The sequence below is a fragment of the Vigna angularis genome, chromosome 6 (genome assembly GCF_016808095.1).
Source record: "Vigna angularis cultivar LongXiaoDou No.4 chromosome 6, ASM1680809v1, whole genome shotgun sequence".
In the NCBI taxonomy this organism is placed as follows: Eukaryota; Viridiplantae; Streptophyta; class Magnoliopsida; order Fabales; family Fabaceae; genus Vigna; species Vigna angularis.
The window spans coordinates 11,619,148-11,637,038 of NC_068975.1; the positions used below are offsets into that span (position 1 = coordinate 11,619,148).

The 17,891-nt window shown below is 29.3% G+C and overlaps 1 protein-coding gene across 1 annotated transcript; it reads right to left on the minus strand.

Annotated features, from left to right (window-relative positions):
* Positions 1 to 13,856: 13,856 nt before the first annotated feature.
* On the minus strand, positions 13,857 to 15,305 carry LOC108344105 (uncharacterized). Its single transcript, XM_017582573.1, has 2 exons — positions 14,908 to 15,305; positions 13,857 to 14,685 (listed from the first exon to the last, which is right to left on the minus strand). Exons 1-2 carry the CDS (start codon positions 15,303 to 15,305, stop codon positions 13,857 to 13,859), a joined length of 1,227 nt encoding a protein of 408 aa, XP_017438062.1.
* Between the last annotated feature and the right edge of the window lie 2,586 nt (positions 15,306 to 17,891).

Genomic DNA, 17,891 nt, shown 5'->3' on the forward strand with positions numbered 1-17,891 from the left:
CGCCGTTTGTGACAACTTAACGGTTAGGGCAAAATTGACTCAATTTTATAAATATTATGACTCAATTGAAACAGTTGGAAATATAAGAATCCACTTAATATTCCCATACAAATACGAAAACCATCCGAGGGTTTAAACCTTTTTATTAATGAAACTCATTTTCTTACATTTTAATAGTAAACTTTTTTCCTTATTTTATTTGTTTAAAAATATCATATTAACTAAAGAAATTTAATTACTTTTATAGAAATTATAAAATTAAAAATTAAAATATTAAAATATATAAACACTACAAAAAAGAACATAAAATTAGCTTTTAAATATTAATGTTGACCAAATACTAACCTAATCATGCATAATGTTGGATGTTAATAAAGTCACTCAAAGCTAACAGAGTATATTTAATATTGAGCACTAATACAGTTGACTTAGAGGTTAATTTTCCTTTCCTGAAAAAACTAAAGATAAACATATAATTAATTTTACATTTTTGAATAGGAATATTTTTGTCAAAATATATATATATATATATATATATATATATATATATATATATATATATATATATTAATATCAAATTAATAAAATTAGTTTCGTCTAATTTGACATTAATCATATTTATTTTTAGTATTTATATTTGTTTAATTTTGTGTTATATAAATCAATACTAAGTTATATATTATGAATATATGTGTATTTGTGAAAAAAAAAATGAACAATAAATTAATTTTTGTTTAATAGGTTTTTTGGTCTAATATTTTGTGAGGTTATTCAATGTGATCCTTTAGTTTTTTTTTTCCTTGAATTTAGTTCTCATTATATTTAACTTCGACAACAACTTTTCCCTCTTGAACCTCATGTCACTTCGTTCACTATTGTGGAAGCAAACACTATAACATCATAATTTTAACAATTTATCACTAATAATATAAAATGTTATAAAATTGATAAACCAAAACATATTTGTCTCAAGTTATAGATACAATAATACAGTTATATAGAAGAAAATAATTATAATAGTTAATATATCTAAAAGAGGTAAACATAACCACTAGACAATCAAGAAGACACTCGGTAGCATCATCGTCATCTATCAAATATGCTTCAACGCCTATTTCTCATCTGCTCATACCAATAAGGTGATCATTGCAAAGAAACAAATAACACACCAAAGATAACAAAAGAGACAATAGGGTAAGCTATTGTTCAAAAGAAAACTTCATAAACAATTTAACACATCACATATTAGTTCAACATTTATGACATTATATAACTCATAAACATATAATCAGTTGACTCTAGATTCAATTATCGAAATACATGGTTTGACATATGTATTCAATATAGGTGTGCACCAGTAGTAGTATTTATACTCTATAGAGTCATAAACGTAGGGATTATCACCCTACTACTCACGAGGTTAATCTTTCACACCTAATACAAAAAATCTAGGGTAAAAACATCTTGTCATTCTCTCCCTCACCCTATTTATCTCTATATGAGTTGAATAGTTAGTAGTATATTAGGATACCTACTTTTAGAATCCCCACATGTCAAAACATACACTAACAAAATTACCACCAATTGCTCCTTCAACTGGTTCCAACCATTCTCAATTACACATCACAAAGTGGTCATCATATTATCATACAGAATAAACTTCATACATACTCATAATCATATTATAAACCAATCATTGTTTTTAATATTCACATAATCACACTCATTAAACACATCATAAAAGGTATATGAAAACTTACTTAAAATTTTGGTATTTTCACTTAACAAGAAAACCATTGGAACTTACATACTTAAATTCTCTAAAAATTTGCCCATTGAGTATACTCTCACCCAACGATCGTCAAGTCAATGAACTCTCTTACTTTGACTTCATCTAGTATGTATATGCTCGCTCTGCGAGTCTGCATAATTCTGTAGAACATAATTCTACATATTTATGTCATTCCAACCCTACAAAACCAAGACCAACCACAAACGTTCAAACCAACCAATTCTCATATCATATGCATTTCAACAATAAGCTCAATCATTCAATCATAGCAAAGTTTCAGTCACATTATATCTAAGGCAATTCAAGCTTCCTAATTTAACTCAATAGGTCATATCTCATCAGACAACTCAATTACACAATCCAACTGCCATATAAGCATACAAGCATCAATCAAAACTTGTCTATCAGCTAAAATCAAAGTAATGAGCTTCCCTTACCTGATAAATGACAAAACAACTCTAGGATCATAAATTAACTCCAAAAGCTCAAGAAGCTCTATATGCTTCTATGAACAATAGAAACACGATCAGGGTACACCGTTAGAACCACTAGTCAACAAAGACTTAAACTGAAGACTTAAAAGACACATGCAAGCTAAGTGGGGTCCACATGCAATAGATACAAGAAAAGAGCAAAGAAAAAGGGTTAGAACTCCACTTACTCAAATTGATAAACTTATTGGTCTAAATTGAAGAGCTTGTCACTAAGATCAATTCTATTGTCTCGATTTTTCAATCAGATGAGCAGAGGATGGGAACTCTTAGTGAGAAGTCAAAGGACTCTAGAAAAGTGGTTTATAGAGAGATGTTGTGATTTAAAGTAATGAAACTCGTTTATAATCAGATTATTTATACTAAAATCATTTAATATTAAAATAATCGAGTCTCACTATTTTTATAAACCACTATGAATTCTAAAATGTAAATTTCTAAGTCTTTACATTCTTTTCAAAAGAAAATTTTTCATCCTTGAAAATTCACTAATCAGGTAGAAAGAAAAGTATGTTATCCTCATTTTCTCTTATCACAAACACCTAATTTGACCGAGATACTGATGAGTGCATATTTATGCCCACATTTATGCTTTAAAATTTAAATTTTTTATGAGATAATTGTGCTTAAATGGTTGATTTGAAATGAATTTGTGATGATTGGAATTGTTGGGTTTGGGAATTAAAGAGCCGTAAAAAGTGAGTTTTAGCGCATAAATTATTCTTGGATGTTCTAATGTTTATTTGTGTAGTTGAGATTATAAAGTCTATTGGTTCAATTGGCAATTCAAGGCCCAAAATCAGGTTTTATTTGGAAAATAATGTACAGATGGGCCAAACAGGCAGACTTTACCCTTGCACCCCCTAAAATCCCTACATACACTCCTATTTCTGAAACAGGCCAAAGACCAAGCCCAAACACTAAGCCATTTCTACTACACCTCCCTAAGTTTCCTATACACACCCCTCCTAAGCTAGACTCCACCAGATCATGCCACGTGTCCAAATCCTCCCCACACAGATCTAGCCAACCAGAACACGCCACCTCATGCCCCTTGCCACGTCAGCCCTGTCTTCTCCAAAGAGAAACCCTAATCCAAACCCTAGCCGTCACTGCCGTTCCGCCGTCAACGTCCGCCGCTGCCGCAACCTCCACGACCACCGTCAACGTCCGCCGTGCCGCTCCGTCACCGCACAGCCACTGCCGTGCCCCCGCCGCGACACCACGCTCCTCGCGACAGCCACCGTCATCTTCATCTTCTCCATTCTCGAAATCAACCGTGCCGCCACCATCTCCAACCTTGTCGTCAACCTTCAAGCCACCGCAACCACCCTCACCGACGAGTGCCGCAACCGCATCATCATCCGCAACCACCGTTCATCTTCCTCGCGAGATCCGTCGCCGCCCTCATCATCAACAGTTACCACCATCAACATCACGAAATCGCGCCGCTTTCGAAACCCCCTAATCCGACCACCACTTCCGCCACCACAGCGCCTTCCCTCCATCAACACTAACCTCCATCACCTCGCGAGCTTCCTTGCCGCTGCCATCCAAGCTTCGCTCATCTTCGAACCTGCACTCAGAAAAACCACAGAGATCCAATTTTCTCGCGTTCTCGCCATTGCCCAACATCCATGGCAGCCATCACACGTCTCAACCATGAACTTCTTCTCCATTGATCACGACGCATCACCTGCAAGAAGAAACCAGACAGAAATCCAATTCAGAAGCCGTGAGCCATCTCCATTCGTAAATCCTGGTACGAGAAGCAAAGAAGCGTTTTCCATTCACGGTGTAATGCAGGTCGCGTGACGGCGCAGGCAAAGGCGGAGGGGAAAGCCCTTTCCCCAATTCTGAACCCTAATTTTGGGAAGGAAGGAGCCTGACACGTGTCGAGCTCCCATTGGGCGCATCCTCCTCTGGTCAAAGTCTGGTCAACTGAGGGGCTTTCTTGCAATTTCAGAAATTCAGAAGGGGTTAAAGTGCAGATAGAGGAAATTTCAGGGCATTTATGCAATTTTGGAAAGTCAGAAAAGATAAAAAAAATAAAATTCAGTTGTTGAATTAATTTAATTTGGGAATATCAACAGAAAATATCTTCCAAATAATGTTATAATTGTTTAAATCTTTTAGTTATTTTGAAGATATAAGATAAAAGATTCTATCAACTGAATATTCAGAGTCCAAGCCCAATCAAGCCTATTTAAAGAGACCTAGGGGACTTCACTAAAATTAATTCTCTCATACTCCTCTCACTTTTCTTTCATCTTGTATTCAACTCCATTCATGGAGAGCTAAGCATCTAGGGCTATTCTGCTGTAATTCCATGACGGATTCTGAGGTTACATTCAGTTAATGCAATTGTTTATTTTGATTATTAATTTAAGTTGTTCTTTCTCTATGTCTTTCATCTCTCTATCTTGTTAAAAGCAAAGATTTTTGCATCATAATATGTTTGAATCTACATGCATATTGATTATATGAGTTTTAGGGTTTCTAGGTTTAAATTGAGAATCTACTTTGATTTAATTTAGGAACTTTCATATGATTAAATGATTTTTACTATCAATTGAGAATGTACTTTGATTGGTAGTAATAATTTCAACTATAATCAATTGAGAATTTACTTTGATTGATTAACTTTTAACTAGGTTAGGAGATTTAAGAATAGACATGATTAAACACAATAGAATTTGATTGAGAATGTACTTTGGTTGAATTTATTGTGAATAATCTAGAAAGGTTTTGCATTTGATTGAGAATTTACTTTGGTTAAATGCATGATCGCCCTCAAATTAATTGAGAATGTACTTTAATTAATTTGAAACTTAAACAATAATCAATTGAACAATTATCCGTGAATAACCGATGATGAATCTATCTTGGAAAAGCAGTGGAATTAGCCTATTTAATCATAACTGTTTTAAGTTTCTTATTTGTTCTTTAAACCTTCTCCAAACATCATTTTTATTCATAAGCATTGCATAACATAGCATTCATAAGAGTCGGATATTCAAAAGCAATTCCGTGTTCGTTGGGAGACGACTCAGGGTTACTTCAACCCTGTCTACTTTCTTGAATACTACTTGGCAATACTGAAGTTGCCTTTAAAAGTAGTATTAATTTGATAGCTTCAACGACAACTTATCAGATACCAACCCCAACATCTCAATTGACTAAAAACCTTACCTGTGTGCTAAATGATATAGTGTTCAATAGTGTAGATTGGGCTAGCCACTATTTCCAAAGAAACTTCTCAGCCTTCAAACCTAAGCTTGAAAGATCCTTTACAACTAACCAATCAAAGTTGTATCTACTAATTGAACTCACCTTAACAAAGTCCATCATAATGCTACCCATTTCCAAAGTAAAACTCTCATATGTTGTGACGACCAAAACTAATACTGGTACTTCATCTGCACTTCTTGACCCATTCGTCTGTAACTAATTTTAGAATTGCATCCTCCTCAACTTGACATCACTAGCTTGATCATTACCTAGCAACATTATGATACATCTCAAACTAAGATTGTTCAGTTTGCCTTTTTCCCCATCCATATTGAGAAGCTCACTAGTTATAGTATGGAGACTATACTAATGAAATCTCCTCACGACTTCACTTCAGACTCTGGTCTTCATAATTCTCCACCAACTCTTACTCTATTCGCATCAAACCAACAACTAGAAACTTATTTCTATTCAAAGAACTCATTAACACTTTCTCATATCAGAGTTCATACCATAACTTGAAACTATAACTCAGTTCATCGTCTTCATCTCTTACCCAACTTCCTTTGTACAACTTTAAACTTATATCCCTTGATGATCATCATACATTTTTTAAAAATAATCTTCAAATGGACAATACCTCTACTGTCTTAGAGAACTCCCTACCGCATCAACCATAAGGTCATGAGTCAGATAACTCTTCTCATGTACATTTTATCATCGATAAATCTACCTTGTCACCATTTTGCTACATTACTCTAACCCACAAACTTTCTTACTCCTCTGTTTACTGAAAAGGATGATCCTTTCATGTCAACTGTGACAATGAAATGACCACCCTTGAGAAACCTCCTTCAAAACTCTTATGAATTTGCAAAATCCTCAAAACTCACCTTTTTAACTATATTCTTAGCATTTTCTTTCTTCAACATCGTATCAACATCCTGAGAACCATATGTCCTAAAAGGCACTCCTCCCTAAGCCAGGATTCACAGTTAAATAGTTCGACATGCCTTCTGTTTCTCTTCCAAAATACACCAAACTTGCAGTTATTCCAGTGATCACACTGAATTCAAATCGCTACTTCTTTAACAGCTTCTCCACCTGCTTCTTTTACTTCACACACTCAACAGGAACTATCCAGTTAGGAAATATATAGTATTAATACAATTATAAAAATTAAATAACCGTAATAATAAAATATATCTAGAACAACTACCAAAACTACAAGACGACCACAAAGGAAACTTCATTGCATCATTGTCTTCCTCTAGACATGTTGCAACATCTACCCTCATCTATTTACACAGATAAGGTGATCATCGCAAAAGAAAAACATAAAGACATAAGAAAACACCAAAAGAAAACGACAAGATAAGTTAATGTGCAAAAACGGTTTTCTAAGACAATTAAACTATATTATATATAAGCTAAACGGAGAAATTGATCGATTAAAATTAAAGAGCTCACTACAAGAATCAATCCTACAGTCTTAGTTCTTCAATCATATTAGTAGAGAGAAAGAACCCTTAAAGAAAAGTTGAAGAACTCTAGAAAAGTGGTTTCTAGAAATGATGTTTTTTAAAATAGTGAAATTATTCCATAACAAAATTATTTATATTAAAATTATCTTTTAACATTAAATAATGAATTTTTAATACTTTTAAACCATTATCACTTCTAAAATATTTTTTTCTTAATCTTTACTAAAGACATAATAACTATTAGGCTTAATAACACTGATGGTCCATATTTTCGTCAAGTATGTTCGAAATGGTCTTAGTTTTTTTTTTCTGTTCAATGCTGTCCTAAAGAATGTAATTTATGTTCAATTTAGTCCTTTTCGCAAACAACATTTAAATCGTTAACGGCGCACTGTCCAGTTGTGCAATCAATGACACATCACCCTTGGACAGTGCATCGTTAACGATATAAACGCCGTTTGCAAAAAGGTCTAAATTGAACATAAATTACATTCTTTGGGACAACATTGAACAGAAAAAAAAAACTAAGACCATTTCGAACAAATCTGACGAAAATAGGGACCATTCAGTGCTATTAAGCCTAACTATTATATTATTTTATCATTTTACTTGCTTACTCTTATTTTAGATTTGTTACTTAGTTAATATAAAACTATAACTAAATTTTATTATTCTTATTAAAAATATATATATTATTCTATCATTTTACTTACTTACTATTATATTAGATTTTGTTACTTAGTTAATATATAACTGTAAGACTCATGAAAAATATTTACCTTAATAGTAACAATTTTATTACTAGTAGTAATAAATTTCTTTGTGAATGGAAAATATAACAAGTTTATAAAATGTGGAAAGCTAAATAAGAAATTTTGGTAGTTTAAATGGTAGAAAATTGTGGGGATTTCAAGAACATGAGTTCAAACTCTTTTCTATCTTTTTCTTTAAAAAAATTAAAATATTGATAGTGGATAAAACACTCAGATTTTAAGGCATTATTGAGGGATCCAATATGTCAAATGGTGATTAAAATATTAATATAATAAATAATATTAAAATAATAAATAATATTAAAAAATTGGTGAATAGTAAAATTTTTTGGACTATAAATAGTCATGAGAGGGGAGGCTATTCTGCACAAAGAGAGGAAGAATCAAGTGAGAAAGCTTGAGAAATAGAGAAGAAAGAGTTAGGAAGAAATTTTTAGTTGCAAGAAGAGTAGAGGTTCTGGAGGGTTTTCGGGGAAACAAATTATGAGCAAGAGATTAAGTCTGGAATAGAGGTAGGGGGAGCTAACCTTTCTAAGCTTTTATATTAAGATTTATTATTGTTTTATTACTATTCATGTCTTGAAATTCTGTGTGAATACTATTAATGAAAAACATAAGTGCTTACTGTATATCTATCTATAGTGAAATTCTGTGCTAATATTATATGCTGTTGTTTTGAATCTGTAAATAAGAAATTTGTTAAAAATAGTTGAGGAAAACTTTGGCTAAGGAAAGACTTGGTACTTAAGTTGTCCATTGTGACGCACCTCTCTTTCCTGGAAGTCTACTCGACAAGTTTTTAACTTAAATCTTGTTGAACAAATTATGTACTGTTAAATTATTGTGCAATATATCTTGTTGGAATGAAAATTTCTGATGAATTCATGTTATTGTGATAGATATGGAATTATGAATTATAATTTTGATGGTAGGATAGAGGAATCTTAAAAATCGGAGTTGGTACATCCCTGATCATAGAGCAGCCCTGGTCAAATCCAATAAGTTGTGATTAGTCATATGTACTGGCGTTTATGGTGAGTTTGATTCGTCAAACATTTGATTCTTCTCCGGTGACCATTTATGGTGATATTTTAGTATTGTTAATTTATTTTGTGATATATTCATTTTGAATGATTTCTGCGATGATTGGATTTTATTGGATTTGAATTTATGCATCTGAACATGATATGAGTATTATGGGGAGATTTTGTAAGGGTATAATGTGAGTTGAGGAATATGAGCATGGTATGAGTCTCGTGGAGAGATTCAGTAATGATATGGTATTTGTGTATATGTTGATGTTGAGGGTCCTGTTGTTGGAGGTTATCCTGATACTCTAATAATCATCCAGTCTCAAGTAGAGAATGATGAATTATGTGGTGAGAGGGGCAGGAGGTCCTAGTCTATGTATTTTGGAAATGTATTTTTATAAGAGGAAGTAGAAGTCATCACAAGTGCATAACCTCCCGTGACCGCTCATCAACGTATCATCCGGATGAGTGTCTATTGGGTATTGTGGGATGAGTGTCTATTGGGTATTGTGGGATGATTGTCTATTGGGTATTGTGGAATGAGTGTCCATTGAGTATTGTGGAATGAGTGTCTATTGAGTATTGTGGAATGAGTGTCTATAAAGTATCGTGGAACGAGTGTCTATTAAGTATTGTGGGATGAGTGTCTATTAGTAATTGTGGTATTGTGGATTGAGTATCTATGATGCGATTGTTGTATGATGGTATGAGTATCTATGATGCGATTGTTGTATGATGGTATGAGGGTGTCTGACATAATTATTATATGAGGTTTGTTGAGTGTATCAAAGTAATGGATGAGTATCTATGATGCGATTGTTGTATGATGGTATGAGGGTGTTTGACATAATTATTATATTGTTGAGTGTATCAAAGTAATTATGCATGTTTTATAAATGATTGGTTGCATGTTAGCTCACCCTACTTGTTTGTGTTTGTGTATGTGCGATGATTGTATAATTCGTTATACGGGTGCAGATGGAGGAATGTCGTCTGATTCAGTGCCAATGAAGAAAGAGATAGAAGAATAAATTAGAAGAATTCGAGTTATATTTATGAGTTTATAGTTAAAATCTGAGTTTAAAACACACGCGCACACACACACACACACACACACATATATATATATATATATATATATATATATATATATATATATATATATATATATATATATATATATATATATATATATATATATATATATATATATCAAATATGAATTATCAAGTGTGAGATTAAGGGATGTTACCTTTAAATGTAATACTACAATATATCAATTATGAATTATCAAGTGTGAGATTACGGGATGTTACAATAACTATAACTAAATTTTACTATTCTTATTAAAAATATATATTGGATAACAATATTTTCATACTCTCAAATTTGATGTCATCATTTCTAATGAGTGATAAAAGTACTATTATTATCATGATCGTATTTTTAATTAAAGTAACAAAAAATATTTATTGTTTTTATATCAATTGTGATATTATCTTATATTAGTTATAAAATTATATAATTTTTAATATATATATATATATATATAGATATAGATAGATAAATATTTTAATGTATAAAATTATATGATTATGATTTTATCTTTAAAAATAAATGTGATATAAATTTAAATATAAATAATAAAATTTATGTCAAAATGAAATTAAATTATTATTTAAAATTCTAAAATATTATTATGATTATTCGTTTTTTTTTATAGAAATGTCTTTTCTGGAGATTATTATGTTGGTAATTATATGTTTGAAAGCTGCATGTCTTCGCTTTTCTTTACTTCTTTGGAGAATATAGAAATGCGAATCTTCTTAAATTCGCAGTTACTTATCATCACAAATCACTTGAACCGAACAGCTATTTGCATTATCTTTCTTCGTCTATAGGACCACCTCTAGAAACAAACACACCATTATTCTTCGATTTCTCTAATAGTATGTTTCAATATATATATATATATATATATATATATATATATATATATATATATATATATATATATACTAATTCCCTTTTAAAAGAAATTGAAATGATTTATAATAATATATGTTACACTTTTAATTATATTGTTTGTGTTGGTGGGTTTCTTTTATATCAAAGTTAATCAAGAAGACTTGTTAATTAATTAATGTAAGTTAGTGTAATTTCTTAATTAATGTTAATTAGAATTTTCTTTTATCAATATTATGGATATGTTTTGATAAATGTCAAATGTTTTTTTTGTTAATATTAATTTATATTTTCAATTAATGTTAGAGTTATTTTTTTAATCTATATTGATGAAATATAATTGTTCATTAATTAAGCTAGGATTTTCAACCAATATTAGTGATGAATTTTGTTTACCAGTGTTGACAAAAGGTTTCTCCAGGAGTGTTATAGTTAGGGTTTTTTCTTTTTTGTTTTACTGAAGCCAAAGCGATTAACTTTTTTGCATTGACGTAAATTGAGTTATTTCTCTGTCGTTAGTAATGTTGATAAGGCTATTTTTTATACGTTTGAAGTTTTTCTGGTTGATAATGCCAAACTTATTTTTCAATAGGCATTGTTGGTGCTATTTTACGTCAAAATTCATTCAAGTTTTTTTTTTCTCAAAATTAATTAGCAAAACTTTGAGTAAACCTTGGTTTAGGAAATCTAAGTTATGAGAACGTTTTTCAGCTAATTAAAAAGTTTACAAAAAATAAATATGATGAAAATATCTCTCGCCCATATGTTAGTCGAAATAACGATGGTTAATATTAATTAAAAATAACCTTAGTCCATGTGAAGAAAAGACATTTATTACTAATATTATCTGAATTTTTTTTTTTGACGAAATATCTTTGAGTACTTAAATATATGATTTAACATTAAAATAATTTATAAATTAGTGGTAATTGGAATGCTCCATAAGAAAATTCCAAATCAATGCATTCTAATTTCTTTAAAATTTTGAAATTCAAAATTTCTTATACAAAAATATAATGGGTGAAAAAAACTGGAGGTATTTCCCACATCAGCCCTCACAGGAGTTCAAAAATCTAATTAAATTAAAAATGGTTCTTAAAAGTGAAATAAATTATTTCATTTTAATTTATTTCCGTACACAAAATCTAAGAAATAAATATAAATTCATTTTATTAAAAATAAATAAAACCAAACAGGATTTATTGGAACAATATAGTACCAGAAAAATACTGTTATATATGGACTTATGGACTTATGAGTACCGCTCAGCCGGAGTATTATTTTTGAACTGTATTGACAGAAGTAGATCATAAGAAAATTTATTTCTTAAACTAGACCATTTTATTGATCAAGTACAATATCTTTTTGCAAATAACTAAATTTTTATCATGCTTTTTTTAATTTTATAAGTTGTTTGTTTTAAAACAACAAATGAAAAATAAGAAAATGAAATTTAAAAACAACAAATAGGTATCTGTGCTCTTTTATTTTATTGTTTTTAAATTTGAATTTTTTAATTTTATATTTTATATTTTTTTATAAAATTCTATTAAGAATTTTTATATTTTGCTATATTTTAAATTTATATTTTTAAGTAAAACTTTTTTAAAAAATATTCTATACTTTTTTAATATTTTCTTTAAATATTTTTTTATAAATAAACCTAAATTATTTACATTAATATTATTAATTTTTAACTTTACATTAAATTTCTTTTCAAACCACTTACAATCATATTATTATTTAATTTAATTTTTCTAATTTATTACACACAAAAATATTTCTTAGATAAATTATTTTAACCAAATAAATATAAATTTATAAAAAATAATTTTAGAAAATAATAATAATTATGTAACATCCTATTTTAATAATATATAACTACTAAAAGAGACATCATATAGGAAATATTGTATAAATTAAAAAAATGAAGAATACAATATAATTTATTGATTCCCCTTGATTGCTCTAAATATATCAATTATAAAATATTATAAATTTTGACAAACTGGATTAGACTACGTTTGAATTATAGGAAATATTCCTGTAAGATTTATTCAGTAAGAAATCCCACTGGACTATTTTTTAAACTAATTCTTGTAGACACAAGTGGTTTTACTTAACCTTTCTAAAAGAAATTTGAAAATAGGAATTTGTCTTTACAGTTTTTATTCCTATGCTGAGAAGGTGAAAGATTTATATTTATACAGAAGTTAATTTTTTTTTAACTATATTAGAATATAAAAATTATTTAAAAATAATAATAATAGCTATTCAAACATAAATTTTTATATACCCTATAATATAACGTTTCATTTATAATAGTTTGGTAATGTAAAAAGTAGAAGTAGAATATTGATAACTAAAAAAAGACTCAGGAGTCTAAATTATCCAAGCATTCGTCAAATTACTTCTAGTTTCTCCATCCAGTAGAACCATTTAATTAGCATCAAAATTAAAGACTTAAAATTTGCAAATTAATTATTTTAGAATATAAACATTAAATTCCAAAACTTGAAGAAATCTCATTCTATATATTGTTATAAATTCCAAAAGTCAATTAAAACTCAAATTTAAAAACGGTTTCTATCTCACTGCAAAATCCATTTCAAAGACATAAAAGCAAGTGGCATTAGTTTTCAATTTGATAAGTTAACCTATGAAATACTGTCAAAAATTATTAGAAAGCAATGAATTAAAGTTTATCAAGTAATTTCCAAACACATGAATAATCGATAGAAATTGAAAATCTAAAAAATGAAATGCTGTGAAAAGAATGTGAAAAGTACAGAATATCAAAAAATGACAAAAAGCATGTATAACATAAACTGATTAAGAAGTTTAATCCAGCATAGTAATGAACAGTTACTAAGGTACAAAATTTAAGAGTTCTGCTACTACTTTCTAGTAACGAGAGAAGAATTTAGGGTCATCAGTAACCGTACAAAGAACTCATCAATTTTGTATCATAGAAATCCTAAATACAAAGTTCTACTCAAACTTAATAGAATAATATATAAGATTAAGATTGCAAGATTGATAAGAAAAAAGCATGTAGATGCAGCAAAGTGGAGAACTATACAGAATGTTCAGTCCTCATCATTGGCACAAGGCAGCTCATTCAGATCGAAGTTCAGTTTCTTGACACCTGAAGATTGGCAAGGCTGGTCGGCTAAGGTTGTTTCATTAAATAATGGGTCCTCCATCTTGTTCATGTTACTGGAGCTGCTAGAGTTGTTTTGTTCAGCTACAGCTTCCGAGGGGTTTGGCTCATCAATGCTCACAGTATTCTTCTCTTTGTGCACTGATCTGTGTCCTCCTAGGCCTTGGAAAGTTTTGAAGCTTTTTCCACATGCAGCACATTTATACCAATCTGCTTTCTCTTGACTTGCTGCTTTCTCAGATTCCGAGTCTTTTGTCCTTGAATTCAGTACCAATTTCTTACCGTTCTTCCCTTTCTTATCCATATTAATCTTCTTTACATCAGAAGGACCAACATGATCTTGCATAGTTGGGGTAACAGATTCACCATTCAAATCATCAAAACTCTTCATCTTCTTCTCATCATGGTTATGCTCAACCCCAGATTCAGATAAACCCTTGCACCTGTTCAGCCTATTACCCTCACCATCACATTCCCCAACCCCATTAGACGTGCTTCCCAAATTCAATTCACCTTTAAATAAAAACTTTATCTTCTTCACCTTATCTTTCTTACTGGGTGACGATTCAAAAGTCTTCCTTTTGCACTGCTTGATTAGGGTTGGGGCACTCTTTGGCGGCACTTCATCCTTCTTGGGGAAAACCCTATTCCGCTCGTGACTAGAAAAATACTTAGAACAACTCATGTAGAAAAGAGTCTCAGCAGCCTGATACGCACCGATAGAGCTTCTGCCTCTTGTACCTTTACAAAGCCAGCTGGGTGAAGTACACATTAAAAGATCAATCTCATTTCTGCGATGTTCATAAAGTGAGATCAGTCGGTCGCCACCATCATCAACATCGTGATCGTCCTTGTTCTTCTCCATTGAATCAGAATTGAAGGAAGAAGAAGAAGAATAGTAGTAAGAAGAAGAAGGAGAAGATGAGTTCTTTTGAGTAGGAGGGGACACACCCCTCCATGGTCTCTCAGGATGAGACCGCATGTGACCAAACAAAGCATTCTTGGTGGGAAATTCCTTCTTGCAAATACAACAAATGTGTTTGCCATCATCATCGTCAAAATCACAGATAACCCTAATGTTATTATCACCAGAAGGTTTTGATGTGTGATTATCAGTGAAACGGGTCTTTACCTTCTTTTGTTGCTGCTGTTTCATAAAGTGGGATCTTCTGTGACCACCTAAAGCCTTGCCGCAGCCAAAAATCTTGAGGCAGATATCACACTGACTCAGTTTTGGGGAAGGGTTTTCCTCATCCGCCACTGATTCAACTTCAGCTTTGCAAGAACCCAAAACGGATCTCTTCATCTTCTCTTTCGTGCAAGAATCCAAAACGTGATCAGAAACTGCTTGTTTACCATTATCTCTGCGATCCATCTTAGAAACACAGAAAACCAAAGAATGAGCTAGGGTTAAGAAGAAAGAACAATCTGAAACTAAAAATCAAAGAAGGAAAAATAAAAATGCTACAATCATGCACCAAAGAAACCTTTTTACCTTTAGAGTGATTCAAGAGAGATGAGAATTGAAGGGTGAGAAGGTAGAAAATTGTGGAACAAATCCGAAGAACAGAAACTTAGAGTGTTTGTTGGATTATTCCGAAGATTCACAGAGATAAAAGGAAGATAAAATAATCATCTTAACTGAGAAGAGGGGAGAAAGAACACAGGAGAGAGAAAGCCGCAAAGATATAATCTCTCACAAAGAGATGCAGCAATTAAGTGAGTATTCAATATTTTCAAAAATAACAGATTTCATGCTGCCAATGACTCTTTAATTATCTTAATTAATCTTTTTTTTTATCTCTGATATAGAAATATTTTCTAGGTCAAATTATCTTTCAAAGCTTTCTGTCTCAAATATATTATTACTCTAATTTTATTTCTTCACCCTAATTACTCAGAAAATCTTTATTTCTTGTGAGAATATTGACATAATCTCTTTCCTGTATATTAAAATATAGCTTCTTCCCAAACTGTTTTCTCTATTTTAAACTTTTTAATATAATCCACTCTCTTTTCTCCAATGTTTATCTTCCACGTGTCTTCTTTATTTTATTAAATCTCTTTCACACTTTAATATGAGAAATTAGTGTTTTCTTCTGCTGAACTCAATGGCTCCTGTCTAATTTCACACACAAAATACTTGTTCAATACATCTTAATATTTAGACTAATAAGGCCTAAGAATTTTTTAAATAATTATTTATGATATTAAATTACATATTAATTTCTATTTTCATTTCTACGATAATTTTTTTGTTATTTAAGGAGTTCAAGATTGTTATGTAATACATATATACAATTTTTCTTGCTCTACTAGGTTGAGAACAATGTTGTTTAGAGAAAATTGAACTAGTACTTGGTTGTTCTTTTCATAATACAATGTCAACAAATTTTGTATATATAAAAAAAATGAAGAAATCCAAATATTTCATTATAACTTTTCCAGATTGCTATATCAATCAATATTTTTAAATTATATTTTTTTATTTTTAAATTCACCACTAGATTGTAAATTATTTTGACATAAATAATGTATACATTTTTTTATAAAATTATTAGTGATATATATATATATATATAATTGATAAAATATATATTTTTCAAAGTTTAATACAATATATTATTATTATTATTTTTCTTAAATTTTAATTTTATATAAGTAATAATAATAATAACATGATAATAAAATTTATTTTTTATATGAATTCATGATAACAATTATATATATATATATATAGATATATATAGATATATAGATATATATAGATAAAGATGTAGATAGATAGATAGTTAGATAGATAAACAGATATGTATAGATAGCTTTCAATATTGTCATACGGTATCATCGTGTTAGTTAAAACCAACCTATACAATTTTCCAAGAAAAACCTGTTAGATTAGATAATGTACAAAATTTGAGCCAACAACAATTACCGTGTGATACAGAAAAGATATATTTAGCAACCTTTTATTTACAACTAATAAATTTATATATATATATATATATATATATATATATATATATATATATATATATATATATATATATATATATATATATATATAAGTCTAACTTTACCAGATATTTATTGTTAATAAGTGAATGTTGTAATTATAATTTATCATGATTATGCACATTAACTGTATTAGAATTGAAAAAATAATAATACGATTTAATTATTCATATTTTAATATATTTAAAAAATATGTATGTTTTAGTTTATTATATATAATTAAGTATCAAATAAATTTATATTGATATAAATTTTTGTATATATAATGTATTTGGTAAGATCAATGAACTAGCTACTAATTTATTTAACTACTTTACAGACTATTTTAATTAATATAAATTTAAAGTAATTTATTTTAAGAACTTCTAAATTATAAGTTATAAGTAGCTTTTAGCTACATTTGAAACTTATTTAATTTTCTTCCACTCCTATCTTCTTATATTTTAATATATTTTTCTGTTATTCTTAATTCTGTTTAATCTATTATTATATATTTTAATCGTATAGACGCAATTAATTATTGTACTATTTTAAATTTTATTGGATTATTTGATTAGAAATGGAAGTATCAATGTTTTATCATATGATAATATGTGAAAATTACACGTTAAAAAATTGTAAAAAAATAAATTTAATATAACAGTAGTTTAAATTAAGAAATAAAAAAAATTATATTTGTGAAATATAAATAAAGTTTAAATTTGATTAATAAATTTAAATAAATGACTTATTCAAATAAAAAGACATATAATATTAAAAAAGTGAATATAAATATTGAAAATTTTAATTAAAATTTAATCATTTAAAAACAATTCACAATTATAATTACATAATAATATTTTTTTAAAAAACGTAAATTTTAATAAATATGATATGATTATATTCTTTTAAATTTATCAAATCCAATAGTTATTTCTAATTCAATAAAATAATTTATCAACTAAGT